Below are 16,815 nucleotides of genomic sequence, written 5' to 3'. Positions count from 1 at the left end.
GTAAGACTTTTATCTCCAGTTAACCACCAAAAAGGGGGAAACGAATCTGTGGTTCAAGTAGTAGAGTGTTAGCCTTGAGCACAAAAGGCTCAGGGACCATCAGAGCTTTATTTTTCATTTGACTTTCACAACATTCCAGAAACTTTTCATGTTTTATAAATGATTACAGACAGAAATATTGAAACTACTTTCCAATATTCACTGTACTTTTCTGGTAAAACCCAAATTATTATTTTGTATAACTCTATTCAATGCTAAATTCTAAGAAAATCTGAACAATATCTTAAATTTCCTATAAACATCAATGCCATCAAACATTTTCCTTTTAACTGCCAAATTGTTGATGTTGTTTGGTTGTGTATGTTTTTTTTTCTTTTTCCTTAACACCAGCATTTGACGTTGTAGGTGTTTTGCTGTTGCCTTCTTTGTTCTGATATAGCTGCCCCACTTGAGCTGTCTCTGTATGCTGGCTTATATTTTTCTCATTATTTTGAAGATGGAACTTCATAGAGTTGATGCTTGGGCTGGCTTCAAACTACAATACCCTAGATCTCATCCTCACAAATAGCCAGGATTACTATTGTAAGTTACCGCTGCCTAACTAGTAGTTATTCATATTTTTATTTCCCTTCTATTCTAATAGATTAAACCATTAATATCAATGCAGCCATTTTTGCTAACTGCTAGACCAATTTATCAGATGTTTAATTTTTTTCTAGTGATAGAAATTGGATCCATTATACTAAACAAGCCTTTTAAAACTTAGATTTATTCTCAATCCTTGTCCTTTTGACACGGTGTTGCTATATAGGTGTGTAATCTATTTTGATTTCAAATTCACTATACTTCTGAATCAATTTCCCAAGAAGCTGAAATTACCAATTTATGCCATTCTATCTGGCTCTACTTTTTAAAATAGGATTTTGAAATAAAAATTGAATTTATACCCATTTTAGAGATTAGAATAAATAATTTCAGAGAGATAAAATGACTCCAGTAAATTAAACATCATGAAACAAACCATTCTGGTAAGCCATTCTACCATATGAAAAATGCTCATGTATACCAGCCACTGTATCAGACACTGAAAATCAATTGTTAACTTTCAGCTTGGAGTTGATATTCACTTTTTACTAAAATCCATAACAATAAATTCACTTTTATCATGATCCAAACAAACATACAAACATGCACATATATATGCATATGGGGTATGTCTATTCTTGTATTTTTCTGTCATCACTTTTCATCACTGTCTGGACTGTGAACACTTTCTCTGTTCATTTTGTTTTTAACTGTATGTTGCTTGCTTTGCTTCAGTCCTGCTTCTAGTCTATGTTGGTCATGGTTGAATGAACTGATACGTTAGTCACTGATGGTGATCATAGCTTGGGAGAGCTCCAATGGATGAGATCACCTCTGTTCGTTAACATCATTCAGGCTGACTAGGACATCCTTTGTGACCTTCCCCAGTGACATCACTATTGTTCTGCTGTTTCTACAAATTGCCTTAATTCTACATTCTGTTTCATTGTATAAGTACACATATATCAGAGTTATGTGAAATTATATGGTTTTTAAATGTAATCCTACTATATGTACTACTCTTTTTGGACATTTTTTGGAAGAAATACATATGTTCTTCTGTATCCTTATTATCAGATAAGGCATTTTCAACATTTTTATGTGTGTAAATTATTGCATTTACCTAATCTATTGAAATGTTCATTTTTGTATGTTTTCTCTGCAGTTACTAGGTCAATGTTTTCCAGAAAATTTGATATTTTAAGGTATATTTCTTATACCTGATGCCAAATAATTGAAAACAATAGACAATAATACTGCTTAGAGAGAGCTCTCCTGTTAACTGAGATCCTCACATTGCTTTACAGAAACTGCCAAACATCAGCACTTTTCAAAACCTATTTCTTGAGTGAATTCAGTTTAAAATCCTTAAAAAAAAAGAATCTCATTGCCTATACCACATGTAAATGGCATAGTAAATGGTTAATAAATTTTAGCTGAAGGACTGCTTTTAAATATTTAATAATAAAGTCACTTGAAAAAGTCCATTTCTTACCATGACAACTTGGTAAGGCCCTATTCCATCCAGGCCTTCCATCATCCCCCATGATGCAGGTCAGTGTTGAGTAACCTTGGAGTACATAGCCAGCATCGCAGTAATAGGTGACTGTTGACCCTAATTTATAATCCATTCCAAGTCTGGTACCATTCATTATGTTGCCTGGATCAAAGCAGGACTCCCGGAGTTTTGCTGTAAGACAGTGTTGATGGGATATTAATTGCTTTAAAATATTATTTTCTAGGAAACTTTAAGCCAGAAGGTAAAACTCCAGCACACATTCCATTTCTGTTTATGACTTAGCATACAAAGCATCCTTTAATCATTTCTGAAGTTTCACAAATTCATATTGATTAAGAGGAGAATAAAATTCTTCACAGGGTTTCTTGATGAAATCAGTATCTAATATACCTAGTCAAACTCAGAGGTTTAAAAATGTAGTATAAAGTGTCTGCTATAACTCATCCATAAGTACATTAAGTGGATTACTTTGGAAAACATCAGGATCTCCTATTACTAATGTCTGTGGGAGTGGGGGGGGGGGGTGCTCATCCTAGAGCCTGGCACTGTCCCTGAGCATTTTACACTCACAGCTAGCTCTCTACCACTTGATTCAGGGCTCTACTTCTGGCTTTTGGTAGGTACTCTGATAGGAAATAAGAGTATCATGAATTTTGTGAGCCACTTAGCAGAACCCAATCACCAGATCTTAACCTTCTGAGTAGTTAGGGTTACAGGTATGGAAACCTGAACATCTGCAAGTTTAAAGACAGCTGTGGCTCAAGTAGTAAGTATTAACTTTGTGCAAAAGCTCAGGGACAGAGCCTAGGTCTAAGTTTTGTCTTAGGGTAGATATCCAATATATGATCTTTTCTCCTAGTAATGGGCACTCCTGTGTTGTTTCTAAGCCTAGACATAACTCCACCCTTCTGTTGTACTCAGTCCCCTCATTTCACTATTTGTAGGGGTATCAAAACCTTGTTTCTCTTTCCTACAAACACTTATTTCCTCTTTTATCCCCATATTTCTATCCAAGATATCCCAATTTTAAATAGCAATATATCTTTTTATAAAACTCTGTTTAAGGGGCTGGGAAGGTGGCTCAGTGGTAGAGCGTTTGCCTTGCATGCATGAGGCCCTGGGTTCAATTCCCCAGCATCACATAAGCAAAAAGAAAAAAAAAGCCGGAGGTGGCAATGTGGCTCAAGTGGTAGAGCCTTGAGCTGAAGAGCTGAGGGACGGCGCCCAGGCCCAGAGTTCAGGCCCCACGACCGGACCCCCCAAAAAAAAAGAAACCCAAAGAACTCCTTTTAAAAGTAACAGATTGAATATATCAAGATCAGATACTTCCAAAGATAATAGTAAGAAAGACACAAATACAAATTTGAAATACCAATTTCAACAAAAATATATTTCTTCCATTCATAAAATTTTGCAAGGAGTTTAAAAGTATATCTTCATTTAAAGAACATATCTTTATTTATTGCAAGTAATCTTGTTCATTAAAAAAATAATAAAACTTTTCTCTTGATTGAATTAGAAAAGAAAATGGTATAGCCAAATTTAAAGGTATTTTAACTATCTTAAATAATATCAGATGTCCCAAATTAATAAACTCAGAGATGAGAATGGAAACATCACCACGGAAACAACCAAGATTCAGAACATTATAAGGGAATACTTCTCAAAACTTTATGCTAATAAGTTTGAGAACTTGACAGAAATGGACCTCTTCCTAGCAAATATTGACATGCCAAAACTAAACCAAGATGACTTAAACTATCTTAACAGGCCCATATCAAGCATTGAAATAGAAACAGCAATAAGAGATCTCCCAGCTAAGAAAAGTCCAGGACCAGATGGTTTTACAGCGGAATTTTACAAGGCCTTCAAAGCAGAGCTCACCAATTCTCCTCCAACTCTTCAATGAAATTGAAAGAGAAAGCTCACTACCAAACACATTCTATGAAGCCATCATAACCCTCATCCCAAAACCAGGCAGGGACTCATCAAAGAAAGAGAACTATAGACCCATTTCTTTGATGAACATTGATGCAAAACTTCTCAACAAAATTTTGGCCAACCGACTTCAACAATTCATCCAAAAAATCATACACCACGATCAAACAGGATTCATTTCAGGGATGCAAAGCTGGTTCAATATACGCAAATCAATTAATATTATTCATCACATCAACAGGAGCAAGAATAAGAACCACATGGTTATCTCAATAGACGCAGAAAAAGCATTCGACAAGATCCAACACCCCTTCATGATGAAGGTTTTGGAAAAATTAGGAATCCATGGAACATTCCTCAGTACAATAAAGGCTGTATATGACAAACCTACAGCCAGCATTATACTCAATGGTGAAAAACTAAAGCCATTTCCTCTTAACTCAGGAACAAGACAAGGATGCCCACTCTCTCCACTTCTCTTCAATCTAGTATTAGAATGCCTAGCTACAGCAATAAGACAAGATGCAGACATAAAGGGGATCCAAATAGGGAAAGAAGAAATAAAACTCTCCCTCTTTGCAGATGACATGATCTTGTATTTAAAGAATCCCATAGACTCCACTCCCAAATTACTCAAGCTGATTCAAAACTTTGGCAAAGTAACAGGTTATAAAATTAACCCCCCAAAATCAATGGCTTTTCTGTATGCCAACAATGAGAAAAGTGTGGCTGAAATTAGGAAAGCAACTCCATTTGTAATAGCCCCACAAAAAATAAAATACCTAGGAATTAACTTAACTAAAGAAGTGAAGGACCTCTATGATGAAAACTTTAAAATCTTGAAAAAGGAAATCAACACAGAACTTAAAAAATGGCAAAACCTCCCATGCTCCTGGATTGGAAAGATTAACATCGTGAAAATGGCAATACTTCCCAAGGCTATCTACAAATTCAACGCAATACCTATCAAAATTCCACCCTCATTCTTCAAGGAAATAGAAGAGGCAATCCAAAAATTCATATGGAACAATAAAAGACCCCGAATAGCAAAAACGCTCCTCAACGGAAAGAACACTGCTGGAGGAATATCAATACCAAATTTCAAACTCTACTATAAAGCCATAGTAATCAAAACAGCTTGGTATTGGCAAGAACAGACCTCAGGACCAATGGAATAGAATTGAAAACCCAGAAATGAACCTACAGACTTATAGCCATCTAATCTTCGATAAGGGAGCTAAAACAATAGAATGGAAGAAAGACAGCCTCTTCAGTAAATGGTGCTGGCAAAACTGGTTAACTACATGTAGAAAACTAAAGCTAGATCCTTATATATCACCCTGCACCAGAATCAACTCCAAATGGATCAAAGACCTTGAACTCAAAGCAGACACTCTGAAAACATTACAGGATGGAATAGGAGAAACCCTAGGTCTCCTTGGCTCAGGCCGAAATTTTCGGAATAGAGACCCGGAAACACAACAAATCAAAGAAAGGTTGGACAAATGGGATTGCATAAGGTTGCAGAGCTTCTGCATGGCAAAGGACATAGCTAGCAAGATCAATAGAAAGCCCACGGATTGGGAGAAGATCTTTACTAGCCATACAACGGACAAGGGTCTCATATCTAAAATATGCTTGGAACTCAAAAAATTAAACCCCCCAACAACAAATCCTCAAAGAAACAACTGCCCAATAAGTAAGTGGGCGAAAGACTTAAAGAGAAGCTTCTCTGAAGAAGAAAGAAGGATGGCCAATAGACACATGAAAAAATGTTCAACATCCCTAGCCATAAAAGAAATGCAAATCAAAACAACATTGAGATATCACCTCACTCCAGTTAGAACAGCAAAAATCAAGAACTCTAACAACAACAGATGCTGGAGGGGATGTGGACAGAAAGGAACCTTACTTCATTGTTGGTGGGAATGTAAACTTGTTCAACCACTTTGGAAAGCAGTATGGAGGTTCCTCAAAAGACTTCACATAGAACTCCCCTATGACCCAGCAATCCCACTTTTGGGCATTTACCCTAATGTTTACAAAAAAGACCACACTAAAGCTACCAGCACAACTATGTTTATTGCAGCATTATTTACCATAGCTAAGATATGGAACCAACCCAGATGCCCCTCAGTAAATGAATGGATCAAGAAAATGTGGTATATATACACAATGGAATTCTATGCCTCCATCAGAAAGAATGACATTTCCCCATTTGTTAGGAAATGGAAAGGCTTGGAAAAAATTATATTAAGTGAAGTAAGCCAGGCCCAAAGAAACATAGGTCCCATGGTTTCCCTTATTTGCAATATCTAGTACAGGTATGAGTCAAGCGGAAAAAGTCAGATAATGTGATGTTAGGAAAACGAACCCTCAAATATGTATTTTAATGTTTTTGTTTCTTTCATGCATGTGTTTCTAACGCATTTATAAGATTATTTCTTTGTTGCTTTGTATGTCCCTCCCCCAGAGTGTAACCCCCGCTTTCACTATATTTGATGTCAGTATAACATGTGGAGGAGATGGGGACAAACAAGTCGTTTAAGGATTCAGGTGGACCTGTTGCAACAATGAGAAGTACAAAATATCATGTCAAAACCAGCTTTACAATGTTGGTGTGGGGAGGGGGAGGCGGGGTATGATTGGGTGGGTGGGAGGGGGGAGGCTGGGAAGGGAGGTGAAGGGTAAACAAAGGAGGAGGCTGCAATGCTTGGTAAGAAATGTATGCATTATCCTGCCCATGTAATTGTAACCCCTCTGTACAGTATGTTCTCAAATAAAATAAAATAAAATTAAAAAAAATAATATCAGATGTATCAAATATAATATCAATTATATATATATAATTATATATATATGTATATATATATATCAATGTCCCATTTCCTTTCATTTTTTTCCTTCTAAAATATTTGAGTTCACCACTTATGTATGGAAATACAGCAGTAGACAATAAGAATAATTTTGGCCCTCACAGAGATTATAATACATCAAGTATTTTATTAAGTAAACACTTGAAATTATGATGATTGTTACAGAAGGGGATACAGTCAAGAAGCCTCCTGAAGAGAAGAAATTCAAGTGAACACTGAGAGAAGAAGGAGCTTGTAAAATGAAATAGGGATAAAAGGCATGAAGGGAGGTAATGTACAGAGTGCACAAATTAGGGAATCCTAATTCCCAAGTTTCAAATCAATGCTAAAAAACAATACCTTTATTCCAACAGAAAAAATATGGTCAGAAGACTTCCATCTTTTTACTTAAAACAAAGACTATTTACTGAATCTATATGAATCAGGTGGGCATCAACACACATATTTAAAAGGAAAAGAAAAATCGCCAAGTTCCAAAACAGTAAAAGTTGAGTTTTCTGCCTACTGAGCATGACACTGAATCCAGGCAAGTGCAGGGATGCCCTGGCCTCCTGTCTTTCTCCAGCAATGTTCGGCATTATTCCTCTTACAGTTCCTTAGCATATCATGTAGTTAGGTCCAAGGTGCTCAAGGTCTTGGGGAATTTGCATTTTTCTCACCATTATTCTTTAACTCCTAAATGATGCAGTGTAACAACTACTTGCATATCATTTTTTAATGATCTAGACATGATTTAATGTAACACAAGAGGACATGGATGAATTATATGAAAAACTCTACCATTTCCTTTTCATTTATGTAATTTTTTTGTCTGAGACAGGGAATCAAACTCTACCAGCTGAGCCACCTTCCAACCCTCTCTACTATTTCCTATAAGGGGCTTGAGCATACATGGATCTTAATGGTCCATGGGAATTCCTAGAGCCAGTTCTCCATGAATATCACAGGATAAAGATTTCTTTCTGGATAAAATATTCAGAGAACACTGTTTGCAGGTAAGTTACTTCAGCATGTTTACTAAAGGTGGTCACTGAGAACAGGAGAATAGTGATGCAAAGATTAATTTGTTTATCTTTGCCTACTAAACCTCATGCTCAATCTTTTATTAAAAAATCAGAAAAATACAATTTAATTTTTAGGAGGAATAGCAACCAAGCCCTCCTAGAATTGAACTAAGTCTCCAGAGAAGGAGGAAGAATTACCTCATATTTCAAGGCATTAATCTCTTTGACAAGTTTATTTTCTTAGGGCTCCTCTTTTACAGTTTACTTTTCCTTGTTTATTTTTTTCGCAAAGTTTTAATAACATGTCACTAAGACTTTTAGGCAACTGCATTGAACTTTAGGAAAATGTTGTTGGAAGACCTCATAAATGTGTTACTGTGGTTACTAGGGAAGCTGGTTAGTGGACTGGTAGTGGTTTTTATAGATCTTCCTGTCATTTCAGCTCTGGCTCCACCTTTCTAACTTCATTCTTCATCACAATATAGTGTAGCTTACAAATCCATGTCAGATGCTGCCATATTATAATTGTAATATCAGACTCCAAAATCATTTTTAAAAATGGCCTTTTCTTTGTAAACTATCCAATGTCATATTCTGTTGTAATGGCAAAAAGTGCTCTCTGATAGAACAGGAAATAGTGGGGCTCGATAACATAAAGATCTTGAAGATCCTAAAGTGGAAAGTAGAGGATTTTTCTGTAGGCAATATATTACAAGTCCAAATCTGAGAGCCAGTTATTGGATTTGAGGAGTATTATTGAAAATAAATATTGTCTGAACAATAAAATAAAATCAATGCCAATAATCCTTGCTGCTCAGGAGGCTGATATCTGAGAATCAATGTCTGAAAGCAGCCTAAGATGCTCATTTCCAATAGTCAGCAAAAGCCAAAAGTGAACATGAAACTCAAATGGTAGCACTGAGTGTAAAAGGTCAGTGAGAGCACAAGGCTCTGAGTCTAAGCATCACTACTTGCAATGCACAGATAGATGATAGATAGAAAGAAAGAAAGAAAGAAAAAGAAAGAAAGAAAGAAAGAAAGAAAGAAAGAAAGAAAGAAAGAAAGAAAGAAAGAAAGAAAGAAAGAAAGAAAGAAAGAAAGAAAGAAAGAAAGACAGGTAGATAGATAGATAGATAGATAGGTAGATAGATAGATAGATAGATAGATAGATAGATAGATAGATAGATAGATAGATAGATAGATAGATAGATAGATAGATAGATAGATAGAATAAAATTGGAATCTGATCTTCAATACCTTCATTTATATGATAGGGATCCAGTACTTATCTCAATACAGTTCGTATGTTTATTTCTTTTAAAATTGCTTTGTCAGGTACTTTGTCACTGTGATGACAAGTCTAACACAAGGTGATATACTCAATTTCTTTAAATCCTGGCTTATTTTACGCTATAGAAGTAAAGTTGTGAAAGTACTAGGGAGAGGAAATAGGCCAATGGAGCAGAATGGAGAATGCAGAGGCACATATAGAAACTTTGAACTTGAAAGCTATTTATGCCTGTCAATAAATAGTGCCAGGACAATTAGGTAGCCTACTCAAAAAATAGATGAGTCCGTTCTTCATAGATTAAAGATGTATGGGTAAAATGGAAAAGTTTAATACTTTAGACATGACCTCAGGAAAATATCCTTATGAAACTTCATTATAAAGTAAGATTTTTGTATAAAACAAGAAATAAAAATTACAAATCACAAAGAAAGTGAAGATTAAATGTTATGATATGAATTTTAAGGTGTTTATACAGAAGAATGAACAGGAAATAAAAGAAAATTATGAAATAATCACTAGCAGATGAATAACAAAGGATATATATCTACCACACATAAATTATTTCCTATACAGAAATGAATCAGAAACCTAATTAGAAACACAATTATCTATATGGCAATATTAGTAGGCAAAATAGGGGAAAGATGCTTAACTTAATAGGTAAAATCTGGCAAGACCCCATGTAATAACAATGATATCAGGAATCTTCTTTGATGAGAATATCTGATTTTCTAAGATACTATGTAATAACAATGAGATTTACAACTATCATGTTTCATAAGAGCACTTGCTTTTTTCACAATTATTGAGTTTCTGCAACTTACCTTGTGAAGTAAACTAGAAATGAGTGTAATCTCTTTAGAAACTAATTTGACACACATGTATTAAAACATAACTTTGCACTGCAAGTATGCATGATATATGTTTGTGTTCATTTTCAAACAAAAATAATTAAAAGGAATGTAGTTGAATTTAAGAGTACAATAAAGAGAACACAGACATTATAACACAGTGTTATTGTAAACATATATCATAAACACTCTGAAATATAATTATCACTATATATTATTCCCTTTAATGTGGACATATTTAAGTATTTATTAATATTCTCTGATATATAACTATTCTTTACTACTGGAAGTCATTCTGAATTAAATTACTCGAGTGAAACATTAACTTCCAAAAGCTTGAAGTCTTGTTTTTTCTTTTGGTTTTTATTTTGTGGCCTTAGGCAACCACTGTGGCATATTAATTGCTAATTTGTTTGCCTGATACATTTCCTTTGCTAGTAATTAAGGAAATGCTAATTTCCTTCTCAGTGATGTGAGAGCTCAACAACAAATGTCCTTTCAAAATGGTACATTTTCTTTCTAATATTGAAGGGAAAAGGTGACACTGTTCAAAAAGACACTTACTTAGTTAACAGTAATCCTTCTGAACATCACCATTACAATAAAAGTAAAAAATTTTAAAAATAACTAATATTGACAATGGTCAATATAAATTATTTATAATCATAATGGTAACATTGAATGTTCAATATTTACCTTTATATTCTAAATGAAATCCAGTGTAACTCACAGATCCATCACTCCGAAAAGCCAAATGCATAGTATTTGAGCTGCTTTCTATTCTCTCTGGTAACTTGCTGTCTTGAAAACTTCCAATCAGTGGACTATTACTGTCTGGTCCATCATATATATAGAGAAAGTCATAGTTCGGTTCAATACTGAAACTAAAAAAAAATAGAGAAAAAAGAGTGATTATGACTGGGTATTAACTATGACTGGATATTAACTACAATATTAATAAAATGAAATAACCGGTATGTAAGACGAATAGTGCACTGCATCAGAATAGTTAATATAAATATTAATATAAAGATTCTGTTGTTAAAGACTCAAAAGAAGAATATATATCTATCCTTCTATCTTGTCATATCTTCATGTTTATGCTACACAAGATATTTTTCATATGTTTTGCTATTTTCATATCTACAGAATGAATAGTGTTTAACTTTCCACAATTACTTTCATTTTTAAAATATTCCTGTACCAGGAAAAATAAATTCAGCTTCTCAATTTACTTGTGTCAAAATAGTGTTGTAGAAAGGCCAAGAGATGGACAAATAACCAGACTTTCCATACATAAGGTTTCCTATGGCGTGAAAAGTACAAGAGCATGTATTGTTTTGGTGTATTTATAGCTTCCCAAGTCCCATTAATTCATCTCTCATTCTTTCAGTGGTATATTATTGGTACAATGTAGGAGAAATCAGATTAGACCTAATTTCATTGTGTATTACTCTTGTTCTGGGACAAAACCTGTGCTTTTGAATTTGTTCTTTTTGGGCATCAAGGTTAAATGGTAATTACAGCTTCCTTTCTTTTGGCACTTTTGGGTGAATGAACAGCAACAAGGGCTTTTTCAAGTATGCAGTAATATTTATTATGCTTGGAAAGCTGAAAGTTTATTTAACAATGGAGTGCAGGACACTTGGTTTCTTGGTTTTCATTTCGAATCTTGACTTGTTTGAAAATAAAGCACATACTCTTTTTCTAAGAAACTTGTAGAATCTTAGCTGTAATCACTACTTTTCCACAAAAAAGTAGAATTATGGTGAAATCTGTCCTTTTACAGGGGACTTTCATAAATATGAACTTGGTCTTTGTCAATAATCCTGTAATATAAGGAAAGGATTATGATATTAGTTTTACAAATGAGAACACCAAAACCCTGAAAAGTCAGTGTTCTCCCTAAGGTCACATAACAAATGACAAAAGTAGAAATCAAATTCATATCATTTATTTCTTGGAATATAGTCCTCTATCCCAAGTTATCAATTAAAATAGTGTTAATAGTAAACCGAATCTTGTCTCAAACACTTTTTCCTGTTCTTTTGTACTAACATCTCATTTAACTGTACAACGTTTCATTTGATATGTTCAGATATGCATACAATGTGCTTTGATCAAGCTTATTCCATCCATCACTCCTTCATCCATCATTCCCACTTTCCAAGTCAATCTCAACATGCTTCATGGTTTGATTTGTATGTGTGTGTTTTGACCATGTGTTTCCTTTTGGTATCTTCATTCACAGATGGAAGATATTCGGGTAGTGTTCATAGTCTAAACTTCTCTATTACCACCTCTAATCATCTGAAATAGTCTCACAATTACAAACAAACATACATGTACATGTACATGTACATGTATATATATATACATATATATGATCATGTGTGTGTCTATCTTCTAGGACTAGGATTCACATACTAGAACACACCTGTGACCTTTATCTTTTTAAATCTAGCCTACTTTACTTTACTTTATGATATACATTGCTAATGTCTATAATGTCATTTTTGTCAATCACAAAATTAAGAACAGAAATAATACTAATACTATTTACCTCAGGAATTGGTCTTACAACTAACAAAGTCCTGAAATCTAACTATAAATATAATTGCTAACTTGATATTACCCTTTAATGATATAAAAACCAAGTAGAGTTATCCCAATTAACCTACTGGTTACATCAGTCTTGATGAAGATTAAGGACATTTCTAATTAGAAAAGCATTTTAGTTGCTATTCCCTAACATTCAGACTGAAATAAATTTTGTTGTTTTTGTTGAGTTACTGGGGTCCTATGGCCTTATTCAAGGTAGACAAATGCTCTGTTACTATGCTATGCTTATTAAGCCTCCCACTGAAGTCTTGAGAGGCGGCGCGTTTGTGATACAGCTATTGCCACTATGTGAGGAAACTGGTGAAGTCAAGTAAGTTATCCAAGATAATAAAGACAATAGTGGCAGTGCTCAAAAACTTTCTCTCTTTTCTTTTTGCTTTTGTTGTTGGTTTTGATGGTGGTGGTGGTGATTGTGGGGCACTGTCCCTCAGCTTTTTTTTTTTTTTTTTTTTTTTTTGTTCAAGGCACTTTGAGCCACTTTGAGGCACAGGGCTACTACAGGTTTTCTAGTGGTTAATTGGAGATTAGACTCTCATGGACTTTCTTGCCCACACTGGCTTTGAACTGTGATCCTCAGATCTCAGCTTCCTGAGTGGCTAGAATTACATATGTGGTCCCTGATTTCTTTAATACTAAGCCAATCCTCTGAAGTTTAGACTACCAGAGAACAACTGTATATTTTAAAATACTTTCAACATAAAGCAGACCAGTGCAACTGCTACATCGCACAGAAGTGACACATCAAATTCTACTATGTCAGCTTCATTTAAGGAGAACACCAAAAATAATTAAATATGAGTCTATCTAAGCCCATGGCAACAATATTTTCAAGAAGTTTTAGGTAGTTTAGAAGGTTTGGGGTGTATGTAAGGAAAAACATTGAAGTCTTGACCTTTTAATCATGAAGTTTTAGGGAAAAAAAACTATTTTTTGGAGCAGTGATGAGTACCAAGAAGAAAGAAAGGTTATGAAGAGATTAAACTTCATGAAACTCAAGAAACTACTTGACCTTTTAGCATGTTTTCCCTGCTGCGGAAAACTAGGGAAGATTCTTACCTACTCACCTTCAGAATTGTTACACTATTATTCACAATTCTGTAAATTGTAAAGTGCCAAGTATTAGTGTTGGGATTAGTGAAAAAACTACCAAAAAAAGGTCACAAGCAGAAATAAAATTTTGCCTAGTACAAAGGTAATATGAAAATTATCATTTTTTTTAAATTGTGGAAATGTAGGAGAACTCACCTGATAAATGCCAAGGAGATGACGTAGTCTGCATTGACAGTGATGGTCCAGTCACAGTCCCGGCTGTGTGGATATGGATGAGGGAAATTTGGTGAAAGAATAAAGCCTGAAGATCCTGTTAAATTGCCGCCACAGGGTGCTTTAATTTAAACAAGCAAACAAAATCCTTAAGAGATTAATAAAATCTATTAGCTATCAAAAATTGTTAAAATATTTCTCTATGAGGTAAGATTTGCATAGATATGGCTTTTTTAGAACCGGGTGCTTTGATACCCCATTGTCTTCCAAGAAAATCATTAAAATATTCAAATATACATAGATCCATTGGTTTTAGCTGCTTTACTGGCTTATAAGGCAAGATATCTGTGTGTGTGTGTGTGTGTGTGTGTGTGTGTGCGCGTGTGTGTGTGTATGTGTGTGTACATGTGTATGAGAAAGTATATACTTCACTAACAATCTCAATGAATATACATATATTCCAAATTTACATACACACATTTTTATTGCTATTCTGTTTCATATAAACAAAATGCATTAAAAGAGTTATAAAAAGGCTTTCTCCATGGTTATTAGAAAAATATTTGAATGTTATTAAAAAAAAGAAAGGGACAGAAAACAAAGCTCAAATAATTAATGAAACAACCACTTTTTATGTCTTTAGAGGTACCACTTTTGTATTTATGGAGATAGAATATTCAATAATAGCTAATGTGTAAGAATTAATAATCATCTAACAATTAAGACCTTTTCTGTTTTTTGTTTTTTGTCAGCCGTAGGGGCTGAACTCTGGGCCTGGCTTCTGTCCTGTGGCTAGTGCTCTACCACTTGAGCCACAGTGCCACTTCCGGCTTTTTCTGTTTATGTGGTGCTGAAGAATTGAACCCAGGGCCTCATGCATGCAAGGTGAGCACTCTACCACTGAGCCACCTTCCCAGCCCCAATTAAGACATTTTTATAACCCACAAAAAGATATCCCAAAAGTCAAGTTACTTGAATTGAAGACAATAAATAGTTGCTGCAAACAAAAACATTCTATAATTTTTATTTCAGATGCTCAAAATTTGACAGTGATACTCAGAGAAGGAATACTTTAGGGCATTATTTTGAACTATGGCAAACACAATTACAATCAGAAAATAATATGCAGACTGGTAACCTGAAAAATAGGGACATGAAGCAGGGTCTGGTGGCTCATGCTTAATCCTATCTATTCAAGAGTCTGAAATCTGATACTTGTGGTTCAAAGCCAGCCCAGGTAAGAAAGTCCTTGACCATAGTAAAGCTACCAGCACAACTAAGCAGAAACGGTCAGATAAGTTGATGTTAGGCGAAATGAACTCAAATGTTTTTTCTTTCTTGCAATTGTTTCTCACATATTTATAAGATGATTTCTTTGTTGCTTTGTATGTCCTCCCCCACAGTTTAACCCCTGTTTTCACTGTATTTGATGTTGGTATAATTTGGGGAGGGAAAGGGGGAAAAAAAAACAAATTGTTTAAATAGGGATACAGATGGCCCCATTGCAACAATGAGATGTACAAGACATTATGTCGAAAAACCAACTTTACAACTTTGTTGGGGGGGGGGGGAGGATCGAGTCGGGGGAAGGGGAGGAGTATGAGAAGGGATGGGAAGGGGAGACAACAATTCTTGATAAGAAATGTACTCATTACCTTGCTCATGTAATTGTAACCCCTCTGTACGGTATTCTTACAATAAGAATAAAATAATTGAAATACAAAAAAAAGTCCTTGAGACATTTAACTCCAGTTAAGTACTAAAAAAAGTAGTGAAGCTATGGCTTAAGTTGTAGAGCTGCAAAGACTCAGGGACAGTGCCCAGGTCTTGAGTTCAAACCCAAGTACAGAAGAAGAAGGAATATGAATATGAATATGAATTGACATGACTCCATATGTGTGATTGTGTGTGTGTGTGTGTGTGTGACACACACACACAAAGTTACATTAAGATATGTGCCTCTTTAGTGGGAGAGAAGAAGGAACATGAATTGACATGACTCCATATGTGTGATTGTGTGTGCGTGAATGAAAGACCTAGATTCTTATATTCCCCTACTTCCTCCTATGTAGAATCAGCACATCAGCATATCTTCTTATCTGATTTTTTAAATCAAACAAATGTTAATTTTCATTCAAAAGTTTCTGTTGAGTTAAAACTGATTTTGGAAAGAACATAATTTTAGTTTGTCCATCATATTTATCTCTAATATCTGGGCATGTGAAGGCAATAGCATCTCTATAACTTGATAATTTATGATCCAACTATTTTATCCCTCCACTACGGTGCTATATGTGATTCAGTGCCCTAGAAACTCTGAAGAAAATGACCAGTTCTACAACTCTGAGAATAATCAGTTGCTCAGGAATGGCTTGTTTGTCATTGTTTTCTTTTTAATGGAGAGATTGTTAGAAATAATTAGACATAAAACTGTGTCATGTTTTCCTAGGCTTCCCTCAGCAAATTCAAGGACCTCTTGCATCTGAGGATTTAAAAAAAGTATCTTTTAATAAATGTAACACCTTCAACTTAATTACATTATCTCTTTGCCTTCCCAAGAAACTTTGCTCAGTTATCTTCTGTTTATTTTTCCATTCTAGATATGAAACAAATTTCTCTATAACATACTTTCTTTCACAGAAGACACTTTTTTACAAACAGCTAAATACATCCTTTTGTGTTTAGCAAAAGTGTTAGTTATAAGAAAACACTCTTCCTCATAAAACTTAAAGCTTTTGCTGACTTGTAACAAGATGAAACAGCTACTGAAAATTCCCTTTCATGCTTGATACAATAACTGCTCCTTGATCCTCCTGACCAATCTGAACCAGATTTTGGTTAAGCTTTCCTCTCTTCCTTTAGAGAA

The 16,815-nt window shown here is 34.7% G+C and overlaps 1 protein-coding gene across 4 annotated transcripts in view; it reads right to left on the bottom strand.

Moving 5' to 3' along the window:
- Csmd3 (CUB and Sushi multiple domains 3) overlaps nt 1-16,815 on the bottom strand; it is a 926,836-nt gene that overhangs the window by 207,816 nt on the left and 702,205 nt on the right. For all 4 annotated transcript variants that reach the window (XM_042673149.1, XM_042673151.1, XM_042673150.1 and 1 more), the window contains 3 exons: nt 13,932-14,070; nt 10,761-10,948; nt 2,081-2,275 (listed from right to left, as the gene is read on the bottom strand). In XM_042673149.1, the coding sequence (XP_042529083.1) occupies nt 2,081-2,275; nt 10,761-10,948; nt 13,932-14,070 (522 nt within the window). The remainder of the gene's footprint in view (nt 1-2,080; nt 2,276-10,760; nt 10,949-13,931; nt 14,071-16,815) is intronic.

Source organism: Dipodomys spectabilis, unplaced genomic scaffold (assembly GCF_019054845.1).
Source record: "Dipodomys spectabilis isolate Male_0828 unplaced genomic scaffold, ASM1905484v1 ptg000783l, whole genome shotgun sequence".
NCBI lineage: Eukaryota > Metazoa > Chordata > Mammalia > Rodentia > Heteromyidae > Dipodomys > Dipodomys spectabilis.
Note: the sequence above shows the minus strand (reverse complement) of the source record. Positions and strands in the feature narration are given on the sequence as shown.